The sequence below is a fragment of the Zalophus californianus genome, chromosome 1 (genome assembly GCF_009762305.2).
Source record: "Zalophus californianus isolate mZalCal1 chromosome 1, mZalCal1.pri.v2, whole genome shotgun sequence".
In the NCBI taxonomy this organism is placed as follows: domain Eukaryota; kingdom Metazoa; phylum Chordata; class Mammalia; order Carnivora; family Otariidae; genus Zalophus; species Zalophus californianus.
In genome coordinates this window covers 92,600,109-92,618,153 of record NC_045595.1, presented here as the reverse complement: position 1 = coordinate 92,618,153, position 18,045 = coordinate 92,600,109, and the positions used below count along the sequence as shown (strand labels likewise).

General features: G+C 35.3%; 1 protein-coding gene across 3 annotated transcripts in view; it reads left to right on the top strand.

The window, feature by feature from the left end:
- The window catches only part of STAG1 (stromal antigen 1), a 419,741-nt gene that overhangs the window by 368,859 nt on the left and 32,837 nt on the right, over nucleotides 1-18,045 (top strand). For all 3 annotated transcript variants that reach the window (XM_027584268.2, XM_027584270.2, XM_027584269.2), the window contains 4 exons: nucleotides 8,582-8,674; nucleotides 10,627-10,801; nucleotides 13,522-13,661; nucleotides 16,461-16,562. In XM_027584268.2, coding sequence (XP_027440069.1) covers nucleotides 8,582-8,674; nucleotides 10,627-10,801; nucleotides 13,522-13,661; nucleotides 16,461-16,562 — 510 coding nt within the window. The remainder of the gene's footprint in view (nucleotides 1-8,581; nucleotides 8,675-10,626; nucleotides 10,802-13,521; nucleotides 13,662-16,460; nucleotides 16,563-18,045) is intronic.

The following is an 18,045-nucleotide window of genomic DNA, read 5'->3' as shown; positions in this document are numbered from 1 at the left end:
GAATCGAGCCCCACATCGGGCTACCTGTTCCGCGGGAAGCCTGACTTCTCCCTCTCCCACTCCCCCTGCTTGTGTTCCGTCTCTGGCTGTGTCTCTCTCTGTCAAATAAATAAATAAAATCTTTAAAAAAAAAAGAAAAAAAGAATTACGTGTTGTTTGCAACCCTATTCCTGGGATCACAGTTTTAAAAATTGCTGTCTGGTAGGGAAAGACAGTATAAGGCTTCCTCAGCTTTACTAGTCTATTCAGTCAAATGCTGTTTTTACTTACTTACCCAGGGACAGTGGTCTTTAAAGGACCTATTTTATAAATACTGAAACTCCTTAACATATTTTATACTTTATGATATAAAAAATAAGCCAGGTCTGAGAAGATCTATTCTAAGTAATAATTATTATAATGTAAGAGAGTATTTAAACTGAGCTTATCAGAGGTCTAAATCAATAGTAAGAATATTTAAACAAAACATAACACTTCCCACTTTCTAGTACAAAGATTGGAGATATGCCTGACCAAAATGAATGATAAAAGTTTACTTTCCTGTCTGTCCATTTATTTGAATAGAAAGGAAATGTGTGTTTAATATTGTACTTAATATCCTCTGATACCATAATGCCTTTTCCTTCCTAAAGTAGGTTTTTTGTTTTAAAAATGTTTTTTTTCCCAGCAGCCATTCTAAAATTACTAGGTATTTGTTAAATGACTTCTTGTTACAGACCCAACTTATATATATATATAAGAAGCTCCTAGTTTATAAATAGGGTATATTTCCAGCATTTTTTGTGTTGGAGCATGATCTTTGAAGTTAAATCTAAGTTCAAATTCTGGTGCCATCTTTGACCACCTGTGGCAAAGATAAGCAAGTTACTTCATCTTTGAACTTCAGTTTCCTAATATGTATGTGTGATATTCACTGTTGGATAGGGTTTTGAGGAAGATTGAATTGAAGGAAATGTTTTAGCAGGCAACAACTGTTGTTTTGATGTCATTAAATTGAAGTCCTAGTTTATGCTTTCCTAATCTCCCCTTTCCAAACGAAGAATTGATACTAAATGAACTGTTATCTAAGGCTGTGGGAGTATGTGAACATGCTCAATAGCTAGTGTAGGTTTGAGAAAGAGCATGGTAGATTTTTGTTCTCCATCTGTATCTTGGAATAATTCAGGAATTCAAGTCTCAGTTTAGTCCTAACAGCCACCACTTTTCCCCTCCCCCTCTGACTCCTCCTTTAGCTTCCTTCATCTTTGTACACTATAGGAAATAAGGCAGATGCTTTGGAATTATAGTAGGCAGCTTAAGGGTTCCTGGATCATAAATAGATTAGTCTGAGGCAAAGGCAGGAGTCAGCAGGTGGGGATTCAAATTACCAAAAACAGCAACAACACTGAAAACGAGGCATTACATTTGGGGTTTAAATATTCAATAGTTATTTTATTTTTTTAAGATTTTATTTATTTATTTGACAGAGAGACAGCGATAGAGGGAACTCAAGCAGGGGTAGTGGGAGAGGGAAAAGGAGGCTTCCCATCGATGCGGGGCTCGATCCCAGAACCCTGGGATCATGACCTGAGCCAAAGGCAGATGCTTAACGACTGAGCCACCCAGGTGCCCCTCAATAGTTATTTTAACGTGTATTCACAAAAGTGGCACATCCTCTCCCCACCCTCCAAAAGAGAGGCTAGTAGCAGTGATTCATACAAGAAAGCAATTTTAAAGGTATGACATAGGGTTTACCCCATCACGGTGATGCTTTTTACTATGTCTTTTGCTCACTGATGTGTCCCAAGTGAATGAATTTAGTTCCATTTGTTTTTATCATATTTAATGTGGTCAGTGACTTAGTTGGGCTGAAAAATAATATAATGAGCCTCATTATGTGTTAGTAATGGTGCTAAGTACAGGTAAGCATAACACAGTTTATGCTCCAAAGAGCTTTATAGCCCAGTATAGACTGGGCACACTATAGCTTATGGACCAAATCTGGCCTGACCCCTGTTTTTATAATAAAGTTTTAATGGAACACAGCCATGCTCATTCATTCATGTACTATCTAGGGCTGCTTTTATACTACAGTGACAAAGTAGTTGGGACAGAGTCTGTATGACCCATGAAGCCTAAAGTATTACTGTCTGACTCTTTTTTTTTTATTTTTTTATTGTTATGTTAATCACCATATATTACATCATTAGTTTTTGGTGCAGTATTCCATGATTCATTGTTTGTTCATAACACCCAGTACTCCATGCAGAATGTGCCCTCCTCAATACCCATCACCAGGCTAACCCATCCCCCTACCCCCTCCCCTCTAGAACCCTCAGTTTGTTTTTCAGAGTCCACAAAAAGTTTGCCAGTCCCTGGCCTCACAAGGTGTAACCCCTTGCTCTTGTTTACCAGACTTTGTCAATAATCCTATTTTATTCTGGATAACTAGTTTTGTGCCCTTTCTTTATCATGAAAGTTGATCACTAATTCTTCACAGGCTTTATTTTCATATTCTAACATCTTTGACCTGGTCTTGGTCCTTATTTTACAACATTTCTGTTCTATTCCTGCCAATTCTTAAAATGTATATTTGCCAGATAATGTTAAGCTAGTTTTATGTATATACTATTAGTTTTTCCATGGCTTCAGTCTCTGGCTATGATTATCTTAATGGTATTTCATAACTGTAGATAAAAAGACAGCTAAATTTGGTCTTTCTCTAGATACATAATATTGTGATACATAATAAAAATGTACAAAGATGAAGGAAGCTAAAGGAGAAGTCAGAAGTACGGGGGGAAATAGTGACTGTTAGGGCCAAAGTAAGAAACTTGACTTCCCTCATTATTCCAAAATACAGAGGGAGGACAAAATCTGCCATGCTGTATCTCAGACCTACACTAGCTACTATATTTGTGTGTGTAGGAACTAAACTCTGACCTTTCTTCACTGATTATAGTCAAATTGAGATACTTGGTTCTTAAGGGGCAGTTCTTAAGGGGCAGTCTACATTTAAGATCTGTTTTTCTTCTCACGAGGTTAGAGTAAGTCAGCTTTGAGCCTTTGTGCCTTTGAGAAAACATCTTTCAGATATGGCTTATATGATAAATTCACCATCTCAATTATGCCAGCCTTATTCAGGGTTTTTCATTGTTGAGATTTTGCCAACCAGGTGTAAAACATCTTAATTCCTTGAAGTTCTTGGTTTCAGTAGATCTACCAGGAAGAAAAACAAAAACAGAAAAAGCAAAAACTTTGGCCAGGCTAGTGAAACAACTTCCAAAATGGATACAAAAGAATCTAGCCCAAAGATATTATAACTTAAATCTCAGGAAAATCTTATCACCTGACCCATTTGAATTCCTTTCCGTAGCTACTTGGGAAAAGTGTTCATGACGCCAAGCTGCTTTCTGAAAAGAAGAGAAAACACTGGTTTCATTTAGGAAAAAACATTTGAGAAGAAGTACCATATAGTTAGTTCATATATAGCTTATACTGGCCTAAGAGAGAGTAGTAGATTACTCTTCTTTTCACTCTGTGTCTTTAGTTCCCACCTCTGTAATTCAGGTACTCTGGCTAGAAAGGGGATTTATAAGTAAAATAAGTGTTCAGAGCTGTAGATGTACTCCCTAAACATTCTAGTTTCTTAAAATTGCAGTCTCGATAATCAGCATATCTTGTTCTTGGCTTGTTTTTCAGTTTCAGTGTCCATTGGGTTAACTGGCTTTTTTGTTCATATATATATATATATAAATATATTTGAGTAATTTGAGTTTCAAATTTCTTATCTCCATAATGTCTATTTCCTCAACATATTAATTTTCTCACTTTATAGAAAAGAGTCATTATAGCAAAATGGTTAAGAGCACAGACTAGAGGCAAACTGCTTTGGTCTTTGGGGCTGCATTTAACATCTCTATGCCTATTTCTTCGTATGTAAAATGGGAGAGTGATAATAATATCAGTACCCATCACAGTTATGAGGATTAGTTGAGTTAATTCACGAAAAGCTCAGGGTAGTGCCTGGTACACAGTAAGTGCCAGTAAATGTTAACTTTATTATTATTGAATTCTAGCCCAGAAAAATGCTACATATAAAAATGTTCCTGTTTATTCAATGTAAGTTAAGCATATTTAATTTTTTTCATGACTACAGCTATTACAGCAGGAGAGAAAGTTTTTCATTCCAGAATATATGGAATGTAACAACTTTTCTCAAATTTTAAAACAGCCAGTGGTTTATATTTTAAAAGAGTTCAAGTAAATGTGCTAACTTTAGTGGTTTAAACTAAGCTCTTATTATTGGCCCTATTTAAAATGTTTTTATATTTCTTTTTCTTACTTTTTCTTATCCTTTTGAATATCATCTATTACTGTTTTTCAAAGGACATTAAGAACAAAGCCCACTCTATGAAACTTACCTTAATACTGGAGTTTTAAACTGGCAAACCCTGAACCTCTTTTAAAATTTTGATTTAACATCAGAAAATTTCTAAAGATATTTTCTACCATGTATCCCAATAGTGGCTGCCTGCCTTAACTTGAGCACAATCACAGTCTTGGGAATTATTCCAGCTATTTAAATCAAATGAAATATAGTAAGATGCCCACATAATAAAGTGGGAAATTGTAGAGTGAATAAAAGTACTATATTCTGAAATCCACAAGAACCTAAATTCTGTTCCCAGCTGTTTAAAGGGATTTGCCATATAAGATTAGTTAAAATATACAGTAGCTCTGTACTTTTACCTAAACCTGTTGGTATTTATATTTCTTCTAATGAAATGTAATTGACTACAATAAAGTTAACTTTCTTGAGCACTCAAATAATATTTAAGTTGCATCCAAATCTAGTCCAAACTTCACTGCTAAAGGCCTTTAGCTTCCATTTTCTTGGTTGCTTCCCATTTCCAGTTTCTTCTTAAAATAGTTCTGATTAGTCATCGGTAGGTTGCTTACTTAGTTGTGATGTTAAATTTACAACTCTTCAAATGAATTGGCAAGTTGTCATTTTACATAAACATATCTGCTTTATGATTGACCTTTAAAGGAATACTTTGCCTCCAACTCCAAAGATACCTGATTCCCTAGACTGCTTCTTTGCACACTAACCAAGAAATTTAAGGAAATAAAGGAGCATTAATACCTCCTAGCATCATTTTTTAAAAACTCTGTTCATAGTTTGATAAAATGAACACATGACACATTTGACCCTAGGATTGTAGTATCATCTGTATTATTTATACTTGCATTTCACTCGGTAAATATTTATTAAACACCTGCCATGTGCCAAACACTATTCTAGGTACTAGCAAGGGAACAGTGAACATTCATCCTTTGAATACTAGGAGGTTTACCAGTTAACACCTATCTGTTCTCATCTGAGTGCCTAGGACTTAATTCAACAGAATCACAGAATGCCATAGAACCTCACAGTTCAGATTCAGTTATAGATTTTTAAACTCTGTAATCCTGAGACATAAAATAAGTTTTCTAAGGTCACATAGCTAGTCAGTAGCCTGGCTTGCTTTTTGTTTTTCTTTCAGTTATTCATTCAGAAAACATTCTCAAAATTTTTCTATTAAAAATATCAACAGAGGCACCTGGATAGGCTCAGTGGGTTAAGTGTCTGCCTTCACTCAGGTCATGATCCTGGGGTCCTGTGATCAAGTGGCATCTGGCTCTCTGCTCAGTGGGGAGTCTGGTTCTCCTTCTCCCTCTGCCTGCCTCCCAGCTCATGTTCACTCTCTCTAGCTCTGTGTCACTCTCTCAGATCATAAATAAAATCTTAAAAAAAAAAGGATCAACAAAGACCCCCCCAAAAAAATCCTCTGTCAATCCCATAAGACCTCTCTAGCAGCCATTCTATTTTTTTGACTCTTGACAAACTTTTTGAAAGAGTTGCCTTCTTTTTCTTCCTTTGAACCCACTGCAGTCTGACCTCAGCCCTTTTATTCCACTAAAAGTGTTCTCCCCAAGGTCACTCACAACCTTATCATTGCTTTATATGGGATACTTTCTATTTTTTTTCTACTTTTTTTTTTAGTTTGTCTTTTCTCTTGTGGCATTTGTCAATTGTTAAATTATTACAACCATTTTTTAATTTTTTTTCCTTCACATTTTTTAATGTTTTCTTTCCAGAAGATGTCATATTCTTCTGGTTTTCCTACTCAGACCATTTCTTAGATTTCTTGATATGCTCTTCTTTCTTAGCCATCCGTTATATATTGGTGTTCCCCAAGATACTTTGTCCCCCTTCTCTGCATATCCTCCTTGAGTAATCTCATTTACTTCCATCTCTTCTATTGCCATCTAAATGCCGAGGGCTCCCAGGTATTTATTCTTGCTCAAATTCTTTCCCATGGGCTTTGAACTCCTATATTGAACTGCCTACTAAACATCTCCAGTAGGATATTTTTCAGGAATCTCAGATCATCATCTCCAAAATCGAACTATTATGTTAGCATTTTTTTGTGTGTTAACTATTTCATTGACTTACACTGTCATACATCTAGTAGGTGACTACCTAAAAATTTAGGATTAATCAACAGCTCCCATTCTGATTAGTTCGTAAATTTTGTGCTGCTGCTTTAATTTCTCTTCAGTCTATTCACATCTTTATTGCCAACATTTTATTTTCAGGCCCTCATTCTAAATTATTCCCATGGCCTTTGTTTTCCTTCTGTAAGGAAACAGAATAATGAGTAAGAGCATGGACTTTAGAGTCAGAAGAGTCAGATAACCCCGTATTTGGATCCGTACTCTATCACTTAGAATGTATGGGTGTTCTGAAGTTCAATTTCCTCATCTGTAGAAAAGGAATATTAACACTTCATACAGTGATTGTGAAATTTAAATTTATGGCCCATAGAACACGGTACTGGGTATATAATAAGCATTCAGCAGAAGATTGTATTTACCATTAACTAGCCTCCCTATTCCACATCATTCTCCATCTGCTTAGAATATGATTCTTGAAAACAAAATTTTAGCACTCTCCTGATAAATATGCTTCTACAGTAGTTCCTTTTTGCCATTAGGATAATATCCAGATGATTTAACATGGATTTTAAATGATCTTCCATTTAAATGGAAATGGATCCTGTTTTCCTCTTCAGCTTTCTCTCTTGCTCTCTCCTCCCTATTTGGGCCCCAGCTACAATAAATTAACAGCCTCTCAAAAGCACGTTCAGGCTTTTGAACATTTTGTGCCCTCTGGGATACCTTTTCTTATAGCTAGATAATTTTTAGTTGTTGTTCAAAACTCAGTTTACATGTTACCTTCTTTGGAAACCCGTCTGTGACTACTTTTGACTCTGGATTAGGCTTTCCAACATAGTACTCCTTACATTCTATTGCAGCTGCCTGTTCTCATATCTGTTTCCCCTAATGTATAATGAATCTTTGAAATTAGAGAAGGTCAAAGAATGTTGAGTTTTGGTTATTGGATGTTCATCTGCAGGAACAATAAAAGTTTTCAAGACTGTTCTTTTTACTGTTCTGTTCAAAGAGCTTATTCTTTCTTCCAGATACTACATTCATGTTAGCAAAAGGAAATGTGTATAATTTTTTAAGTTTATCTTTATTTGGGATGTGAAGATCCCAAAAAGGAGTAAGTACTGTTACATGTCCAAAATGTAGCTTCAAGAACTTTAGTTTAATAGAGTACTTTTTAAAAGTGATTTCTACATCATCAGCTTTTGCTAATTTAATATTCTTAATTACTATTAAGAATATTAACTCTTCCTTACTATTTTAAATATCAGTGTAATACTGAATTATCTTCATGTGTCTTTCTCATTAGTGAGAATCTGATATCAGACAGTCCCGGTTTCAAACCCTTGCTAACAATGACTATTTCTAATCGTTATAAATATTAAATTATGTGGCAGTACACCCTCAAACCAGTGCCTGACACATTTAGGTGCTTGATAAATTTAAATTTTCTTTTATACTTTTCAAATGTTTCAAATTGAATGTTACATGACCGTCAAGTTAAATCCTGTTCACTCATTCAATTTTAAATTAAAGACCATCCTATTCTGAAGGTCCCTCCATCTCAGCTTTCTCTGCTACAGTTAGAGTTAATACAAAAAAACTTGAACACTTAATTACTCTGATTGGTCTAATTCCCTGCTAGGATGTTAACTCTTTGAGGGCATGGACACAGTCTTAAAATGATTTTTCTTCCCTTGACATTTTGCGGAGTACTGAGAATATGGGAGAAATTCAGGACATACTTGTTGCTTAATTGATTTTTTTCAGTGTGCTGCTGTGCTCCTTCACCTTATTGCCAACTAGCATTTATTTAGGAAGATTAATAATTTTAATATCAACCCAAGTAAACCATATTTATGGAGGAAATGATACTGAGCATTCCATAGCTAAATAGAATTGAATGTTGGGATTACCAGTTTTGCTGCCCCTTCTATTACGATAACTAGGAAATAACTGTATAATTTGGTTCCCAAAAATAAGTTTGGTTTTATGAATTTCCTGAACAATAAACCAATTGGCTATTTTCCATTTATTTTTTTCTTTTGGATTAGTTTTCTAGGATATTGCAATTCATGTTTACAAATTTAAATGTGTCTTACAGGAGGATTTGTTGGTATTGAGGAAAACAGTGAAATCCTTTCTGGCTGTTTGCCAACAGTGCCTATCTAATGTTAATACTCCAGTGAAGGAACAGGTAAGAAATTATCAGTTAAGAGCTCTCAATAAAAAAATTACTAAATACACTGAAGAACAATGAGAAGAGGTCATTTTTTATGGCAGTTCTTAGCATACAGATCTATTCCTAACGTTTATGGAACCTGGGACACAAGAGTATGGATGTCTGAATATTTAACTTAAAAAAGCGAGTTAACTAACTTGTTATAGGTCTTTTTACCTAGACAAATACACTGTCATGATGACCTGGTTCCATAATTCCTGATTCCTAAGAATTCTGTCCTAAAACTGGGAGGGTTGGGGAGCTGGCCTGTGGTCCGTCCACCCTCTTCTCATCACACCAGGAAGAACTTCTCACACACACATAAACACTCCAGCCCACATGTCCAAACTCTGTCAACATTATTGCCTTAAACATCTGCCCTGGGACCTAGGAGTATGCACACAGGTGATACAGTAAGCCTAGGGAAGAGACCTGTGCAGCCTTTGGTAGCAGAATCAGGTCTCTTAGGGCAAGGAATCCCTGAGTCCCTGCATAGTCCCTGAATAATAGGGGTGCAGGTGGGTATATCACATTGGTTCAACAATCTCCTCACTCCTTGGGTAGGGGCAGCATAGCCCAAGGCAATACCATTTCCATGAGGTGATTTTGTAAACTGTTTAATTATATTATTCTATTGGGAAGTACTTTTAGATCAGGTACTATTATATAAAACAGGATACTTTTTTCCATACTGTTTTTTTTTTTTTTATCATAATGTTGGGCTAGAAAATACCTAGTCTAGTTAAAGAGTACTGTAGTACTTATCCTTTGCTATCCCTTCTTACAAGTAGGTTATCACAGTTGTCTATTAAAGTTATCAGCATCAACTTAAAGTGGGAACAGAGGTGGTCTTCCCTAAACCTTATTCTCTAAACCTTCTGAACCCTATCAGTGCGATCTAAAAGTACCTGGCTCAGGACATTTAAACCAAAAATTCATTGTTTCTACATCATCACTGGTGATATCTAAAACTATGGCCTAAATAAAAAATAGATATATTTCCCCCTAGATTCTCTTTATCCTCCCCTTTTCAAGTGGCTCTTTCTAAATATATTTATGTAGTTCATGATTGTGTAGTCAGAGAATGAACTGCCATGATTCTTGCTGGAGGTGGACAGCCAAGTATACAGCCATCTCCAAATACGTACCAAAATTATGTTTTCCCATAGAAATCAATATTTAGAAGGGGGTAAGTGAATTGTTTTGAGTTATGAGAGCCCTCAGTTATCCCACAACAAAATCATTCAGTTACAGTAAACTGATAACACGGGTTTATTTCATAGTATCCATTAAATAAGGCAAATTTGACAACAATAACTGTAATACTTCCTCTTTAGGGAAATATATTGAAAGTTCCCATGATTAAATTTGTTGGCAAGCTTTCAGATACTGATTTTTACGTGAATGGTCTTAAATTCAATTTTAAATCTATTGTTAGAGATTTTTTTTTTTTTGCATTAGATTTTTTAAAGAAGAATCCTAAATAATAGCTTTAAGGTTTAGAGTACTGCATTGTAATTTGTTGGATAGTACAGTTTACCTTAAGATTTATGCTTATTTAGTTAAGCAGTATATAATTGATTTCTAACCTCTGTCATAATTTATTATATTAATTTTGTTTTTCCAAATGGCCTTAAGTCATTTTTTTTAAGTTCAAGTCAAAATCTCTTAGTCAATTGTTCTGAATTAATACAGACAAGTAAAAGAAATAGATTATATTAGGCGGGAATTAGGAATACAAGGAACTAGTATTTAATAAGAAAAAGTAATTTCATTAAGTTTGGAAATTAAAACTAAATAGTTGAAGTTTAAATACTCAATTTGTGTTATGGTATTGTTATTGAAGTGCATTTAATTTAGTATGTTTTCATTAACATTGACCTGTACTTGTAGTTATATATTACTGATAAATTCCCTTTGCATTGCAGGCATTCATGTTACTCTGTGATCTTCTGATGATATTTAGCCACCAATTAATGACAGGTGGCAGGGAAGGCCTTCAGCCTTTGGTGTTTAATCCAGATACTGGACTCCAGTCTGAACTCCTCAGCTTTGTGATGGATCATGTTTTCATTGACCAAGATGAAGAGAACCAGAGCATGGGTATTTGTAGCTACTATTTTGTCAATGTTGATCTTTTTTATTTTTTTTTAAAGATTTTTATTTATTTATTTGAGAGGGAGAGAGAGACAGAGAGCATGAGTGGCGGTGGGGGGTGTAGAAGGAGAGATAGATAAGCAGGCTCCCCAATGAGCTGAGAGCCCAACACAGGGCTCAGTCCCAGGACCCTGGGATCATGACCTGAGCTGAAGGCAGACACTTAACTGACTGAGCCACCCAGGTGCCCCAATGTTGATCTTTTTTTTTTTTTACCAACCCCAAAAGATATTATGAAATAATTCAAATTCAGTCCTAAAAAGTAGTAGAATTTTTAAAAAAGAGTCATGGGGTGCCTGGATTGCTCAGTTGGTTAAGTGTCTGACTCTTGATTTTGGCCCAGGTCATGATCCCAGGGTCATGAGATCGAGCAGCACATCAGGCTCCATGCTAGGCAAGAAGCCTGCTTAAGATTCTCTCTCTCCCCCTCTGCCCCTCCCCTCACTCTCACATGCTCTCTTTCTCTCTTTCTCTCTCTCTCAAAATATAAAGTTAATACATTCATGTAGTTCAGAAACCAACAAGAATAAAAATGTACACAGTGAAATCTCACTCCTTCAGAGTAGTACCTTAGAGGTCTTTCCCTATCACTACATACAGAGCTTTATTCTTTTCCAACAGATACGAAGTATTTCATTGTTTATAGCATAGTTTATGTTATCCATCTCCTATTAATTGATGTTGGCTCGTTTCCAATCTTCTATTGTATATTATGCTATAATGGATAATTGTGTACATTTGTCATTTCCCACATGTGTAAAATATATATGTAGGATAGATGTGTTTCTAATTGAACTGTGTCCAGGTTCACAATTTCTCTAAAGGAAAGCCCCTAAAGGGTCCTGGGATTGAGCCCTGTGTCAGGCTCCCTGCTTTTACAAAAGCATAAGCTTTTCCCTGTCCTTCTCACTTGTGCTCTCTCTCGCTATCTCTGTCACTCTTATCTTTGTCTCTCTCTCTCAAATAAATAAATAAAATCTTAAAAAAATAAACCGCTCCAGTCAAAATTGTGGTCAACCTGCATAATGATAATGTATAGCATAATTAGACCAATATAAATAATTATAAGTATTGGATAGGTTATATATGAAATAGATGATTTAAGGTCTGTAGCATATCTGATCCGTGGATCTATTTGGTGCTATTAGAGTGTTTTTTACTTAACATGTTAAGAAAATACTAAATTGTAAAACAAAGTCTCTATTTAGAGTCCATTTTAATCCCAGGAGATAAAATTTACTTACTATTTGTCTTAAGAAAAAGATTTCCAACTTCTCAAAGCATTGGTGCTTCACAGCAAGACCAATTAGTAGAAAGGAAAGAAAGAAGTTGAGTAAGTTCTTTCATTTTTTGTATATATATATATAATACACACATAGGCAGGCCAAGATATGAGAGAGTCAGTACAGAGCCTAAAACAAATGTGTCAACATCTGGAGCCTTGTGAAGAAATTTTTTCTAGGATTAAAAATAAGCCAGGGGCACCTGGGTGGCTCAGTTGTTAAGCATCTGCCTTCGGCTCAGGTCATGGTCCCAGAGTCCTGGGATCGAGCCCCACATTGGGCTCCCTGTTCAGCAGGAGGCCTGCTTCTCCCTCTCCCACTCCCCCTGCTTGTGTTCCCTCTCTCGCTGTGTCTGTCAAATAAATAAATAAAATCTTTAAAAAAAAAAAAAAAGACAAGCCAGTGGGGCCTGAGAATTAAAAAATTGAGGAAGAAATATTACTCGTTTTTAAAGTATTTAGTAGCAAGCTTTGTTTAAAAAATTGTATATGTATAGAGGCTCCTGGGTGACTCAGTCAGTTAAGCGTCCGACTCTTGATTTCAGCTTAGGTTAGGTCTTGATCTCGAGATCATGAGTTAAAGCCCCATGTTGGGCTCCACACTGGGCGTGGAGCCTACATTTAAAAAAAGAAAATGTAGGGGCGCCTGGGTGGCTCAGTCGTTAAGCGCCTGCCTTTGGCTCAGGTCATGATCCCAGGGTCCTGGGATCGAGCCACGCGTTGGGCTCCCTGCTCCACAGGAAGCCTGCTTCTCCCTCTCCCACTCCCCCTGCTTATATTCCCTCTCTCGCTGTGTCTGTCTGTCAAATAAATAAGTGAAATCTTTTAAGAAAAAAAGAAGAAAATGTATATGAGCATAAATGGTTTGCAAAATATATTTCATGCTGATAATGTAACCATATTTAAGACAAGCACTGAAACCTAACATCTCCATATTATTTCCATTACTCCCCACATATTTATTTCTAAAAGAAAACTTTCCCCTATGTCTTTAAAATTTCCAGAAATTTCTTCTCTGTTGAAATATAGCTAATAGCATGTAAAGAATATTGAAATGAGAAGAGATGGCATTTTTAAGGTAAACAGACAAAAGTATTATTATGATAAAAATATCAGGAAAAATTTATGTATGGTTTGCTTATCTAACTCAGTCTTTGCTATGACAGTTTCCAAGAAGATAGGAACCTTGGTAACTACTAAACATTTAATAAGCGTATAACTAAATATAGCACCCTAAAATAATCAGTGTAACTAACAGTTTTACCTAAAACTGAATTGTACTATTTGTAAAGTTATAAGTTGGTGTTTGATTATACAGATTGTCTACATTGTTTTACCTTGGATAAAGGGCCAAAGTTCATAACCAATTTATTTTCTGTGGTAGAGGGTGATGAAGAAGATGAAGCTAATAAAATTGAGGCCTTACATAAAAGAAGGAATCTACTTGCTGCCTTCAGCAAACTTATCATTTATGATATTGTTGACATGCATGCAGCTGCAGACATCTTTAAACACTACATGAAGGTATAGTTTCATAGTCTTATTTTTTTCCTTCCATCTAAGTGGCAAAGAAATTTGCACTTTAAAAATGAAAAGATAACAGAAGCTAAATTGCCAGGTAACCATATATTGTTCATGATTTTCTGATATATTTAAGGTTTCTCTCTTTTATAGAAGTATAAACTTTTGTCAATCTATACCATTATATCAACCCCATAAAGTAGGAGATCCTCACATTTATTGAAAGAACACCTTCTTATTTTCATGAGGTATATAGACTCTTGATCAACATGGAAGAAACCTAATATCTCTTATGACATCTCTTTAAGACATTTTTGTAAGTATGCCTACTATGTACCATGCCACCTGCCAGGCACTAAAGTTACAAATATTTTTTAAAATCCTGCTCTAGGGGCACCTGGGTGGTGCAGTCGGTTAAGTGTCCAAATCTTAGTTTCGGCTCAGGTCATGATCTCTCGAGCCCCATGCTTGGCAGGGAATCTGCTTGAAGAGTCTCTCCCTCTGCCCCTCCCCCTACTTGTGAGCTCTCTCTCTCAAATAAATAAATCTTTAATAATAAAGTAAAATTCTTGCTCTAAAGTAGTCTAAAGCTGAAGACTGTCAGCATTTAGACAATTGCATTATATAGTATAATAGAGGTATGTATAGGGGTTTCTGGAAATATATGAAACAGACACCCAACTCTAAAAAAATATGAGGGTTAATGGAAACCTCTTAGTAGTGACTTCTGAACTAAGTCTAAGATGATAAACACAAATTAGTAAGCAAAGAAGTAGCAGGAGGACTTGGGGTAGATTGAACTTCATGTACAAAGACACAAAAGAATGTGAATTATTTGGGGGAAATGCAAGTAATTTGATGTAGCAACATAGATTGCTTATGAGAAGGGAGCCAGAGTTAGGATTTTGAAAAGTATCACTAGTAACCAAATGCTGTGTGAGAAGCCTGGATTTTTTTCCTGAGGGAGGTAAGGAGATGTTGAAGGGTTTTAAACCATTCTTTATATGGTAGGATTTTGATAGGTACTCACCTTTCTGGCTGTTTGCTCTGCTTTCCTTAAGCTCCATTTTGTTTCTGACGCTCAGAAGTCTTTATGATAGGCACACTTCTCAGTTTATGTATTTTTGCCTTGTTCTGTCACAGATAGTGTTGCCCATGTTCAGAATATTGTGTGTGCCATTGATCCATTTGTGTCTTTATCCATGTTTAGTTATGGTCCAGTTCTAGCTATGACATAGTAACTAATTCATCATATTTTGCTGAACAACTGCAGTGTGAGCACTGTGCTGATAGAGATTTAAGTAAAACATGATTTCTGCACCAAGGAACTTAGAGATTAATAGAAAAACTGAAATGCAAGCATAATATAATGTAGCATGGTAATAGTGGTTGTCTGTGTTCTGTGCCATTTATATTTGAGACACTGTTCTAATGCTTTTACATATGTTTGTTGATTACAGTAATCCTATGAGGTAGGAAATACATCATTTACAGATAAGGTAATTAAGGCTCAAAGAGGTTAAGTAACTTTCAAAGGTCACATTCTATAAGTAGCAAAAACTGGAATTTATGATTCTAGGTTTATCTAGGTTCAAAGCTTAGCTCTTCCCATTAGATCATAAAGCCTCAGCATCATTATTGTAGTGATAAATGTACAAATTACAAAGCAAACATGGAATAGAGAAACTTAAGTGAAAGGAACCTGAGACAGCTTCCTGAAGTAATGTCTAAACACAGTTTGAATGGTTGAATATGAGCTTACCATGGTTTTTCCTTTTCATCCCTTAACAATACTGTATTGGTTTCAAGAAATGAGCCTTAACCAAAACTTATTATCATCTTTAGCAATTTTTGCACCTCTGCTCATTGTAAGCTTTAATTTTTTTGAGAGAATTTAATAGTTATTTGCTACTCTTTATTACATATCCTCAGTTATGTGGCTTTTTGCCCCAGTTCCCTATGTGACTATTACAAATATGAATTTATTGGAGATCTGCCTGTTGAACCACTTTAATATATTAATATCTTTCTCGTTTTTTCATCTCACATCATGGAAGTATACCCCTCTTTCTGAAAATTATGAAAGTCCAATTGCCAAGCTAATACACTCACTTCTTCACATAGGTCGTAAGTTTTTAGGCATTAGCTTAGAAATAACATCCAGATTTAGTGGTTTTAAATAGGCTTTTCTTAATTATTTACTCACAAGGAAAATTCTTAAAATCCTGTGTCAAAAAAACTTGAATTATAAAGAAATTAAATTTTTCTCAGTCACTATTGAAGAAGTCAATGTTTTTATTTTTTATATTACAGTAGTAAAATATAAACATGTTGGGGGAGCAGAGAATGACATAGTACAGAAGTATTAAATGAAAAGTCTGTTACCCTAATCTGCCCTTCCCCGTTATTTAGGCCCATTCCCCAAAGGTAAGCAATTTTAACTGTTTTGGTTTTAGTTCTTTGCGAAGTTTCTACCAAAGTTGTTTCTTGATTTGTCACCTTTTAAGTGGTGTCTATTGAATCCATGTTACAAAGAATAAGGAATTTTGTTTACCTGTGTCACTTCCTCTCTTCCTGGAATTCTCAGTTTTTCAGTTAACGTTAGTTATTTCATAATCTTATGTGATTAATATCAAATGTGTATTCCTTTAACTTTAGAAAATATATTTTATCTCTCATTATGTTTAAGATGAAGAAATTAAACACCCTTGAACTCCCCTTTCCATTTCTTTTACCAATCCACAATTTGTCTCATGAAATTTCAGTAATTTTAAAGCTGTGTTTTCTTTCTTTTTCTCACAGTATTACAATGACTATGGTGATATTATTAAGGAAACACTGAGTAAGACCAGGCAGATTGATAAAATTCAGTGTGCCAAGACCCTCATTCTCAGTTTACAGCAGGTAAGAAATCTGAAAGAGATAAAGAGTAGAATTAATGTTATTGAACACTTTTATGTGCTTAGTATGTATTAGGTATATCTTACCTCATTTAAACTAGGTCACTGTATCAGTACATTAGTATGGATACTTTCTGGCCCAAAGACATGTTATATGTCTTTTGGAAAATAATCTTAGAGTTCACATTTCAAATTGTGAAATCCTAACGTGATCTACTCTTGGACCAGATGAAATGCCAAACAGACATTTAAAAAGTAATCGTTTAAAAAGAAAAATATAAAAATATATTTTAAAAATATTTAATGAAAACAGGGCAAAATAGTATTCAAATAAGAAAATAAGTCACATATGGGGGCACCTGGGTGGCTCAGCCAGTTAAGGGGCTGCCTCCAGCTCAGGTCATGATCCCAGGGTCCTGGGATCAACCCCTGAGTTGGGCTCCCTGCTCAGCAGGGAGTCTGCTTCTCCCTTCCCCCGGCTCATGCTTCTCCCCTCCCCCGGCTCCTGCTCTCTCTCTCTCGCTCTCTCTCTCAAATAAATAAAATATTAAAAAAAAAAAAGTCGTCACATATGTTGTATAAATAAGAGTCCCTAATAAATGCCTACTGAATTAATACAGAGATTTCGGGGTGGGTGGAGCTGTAGGTATGTGTATATAAACTTAAATACATTTATACATCAACCAGCACTCTAAACAAAGTTTAAACAAATGACAGATTCAGGGAAATATTTTCAGTCATACATAACAAATCCTACACATCAGTAACAAAGATAAATCCCATAAAAAAGTAAACAAGGGATATGAAAAGCCACTTTTCAGAAGAGGAAGTCTTAAAAAGCAATAACCATATGAAAAGGGGCATAATTTCATTAATAATTAATGAAATACAAATTGAAACAAAGATATTTATCACTGATGGGCAGATTAGCATGAATTTAAATGATAGTTAATACCAATGATTGATAAAGATGTGGAGAAAAGGATCCCTTTAAAAGAAATTGCTATTGCCTTCTTGAAATATAATTTTGCAGGATATTTCAAAATTGAAGATAGATATTCCATTTCAAAGTCACTATTTCTGCTGCTAGGTATCTACATTGGTACATGCAGGTACACACAAAGGTATATGTAAAAGATGTTTATTGTAGCAAGTCTATAATATTGAAAAATTGAAGATAGTCTAAATGTTCCATCAGCAGAGGAATGATTAAAGTGTGATACTCTGAAGTAGCTAAAAGATTTTTAAGACAAAATATTAAGTGAAAAATAGCACGTTTCAGAGAAAGGGGAACCCTCTTACACTGTTGGTGGAAATGCAAACTGGTGCAGCCACTCTGCAAAACGGTATGGAAGTTCCTCAGAAAGTTAAAAATAGAACTACCCTACGATCCAGCAGTTGCACTTCTATTTACTCAAAGGATACAAAAATACTGATTGGAAGGGATACATACACCCCAATGTTTATACTCCATATGTTATATATTA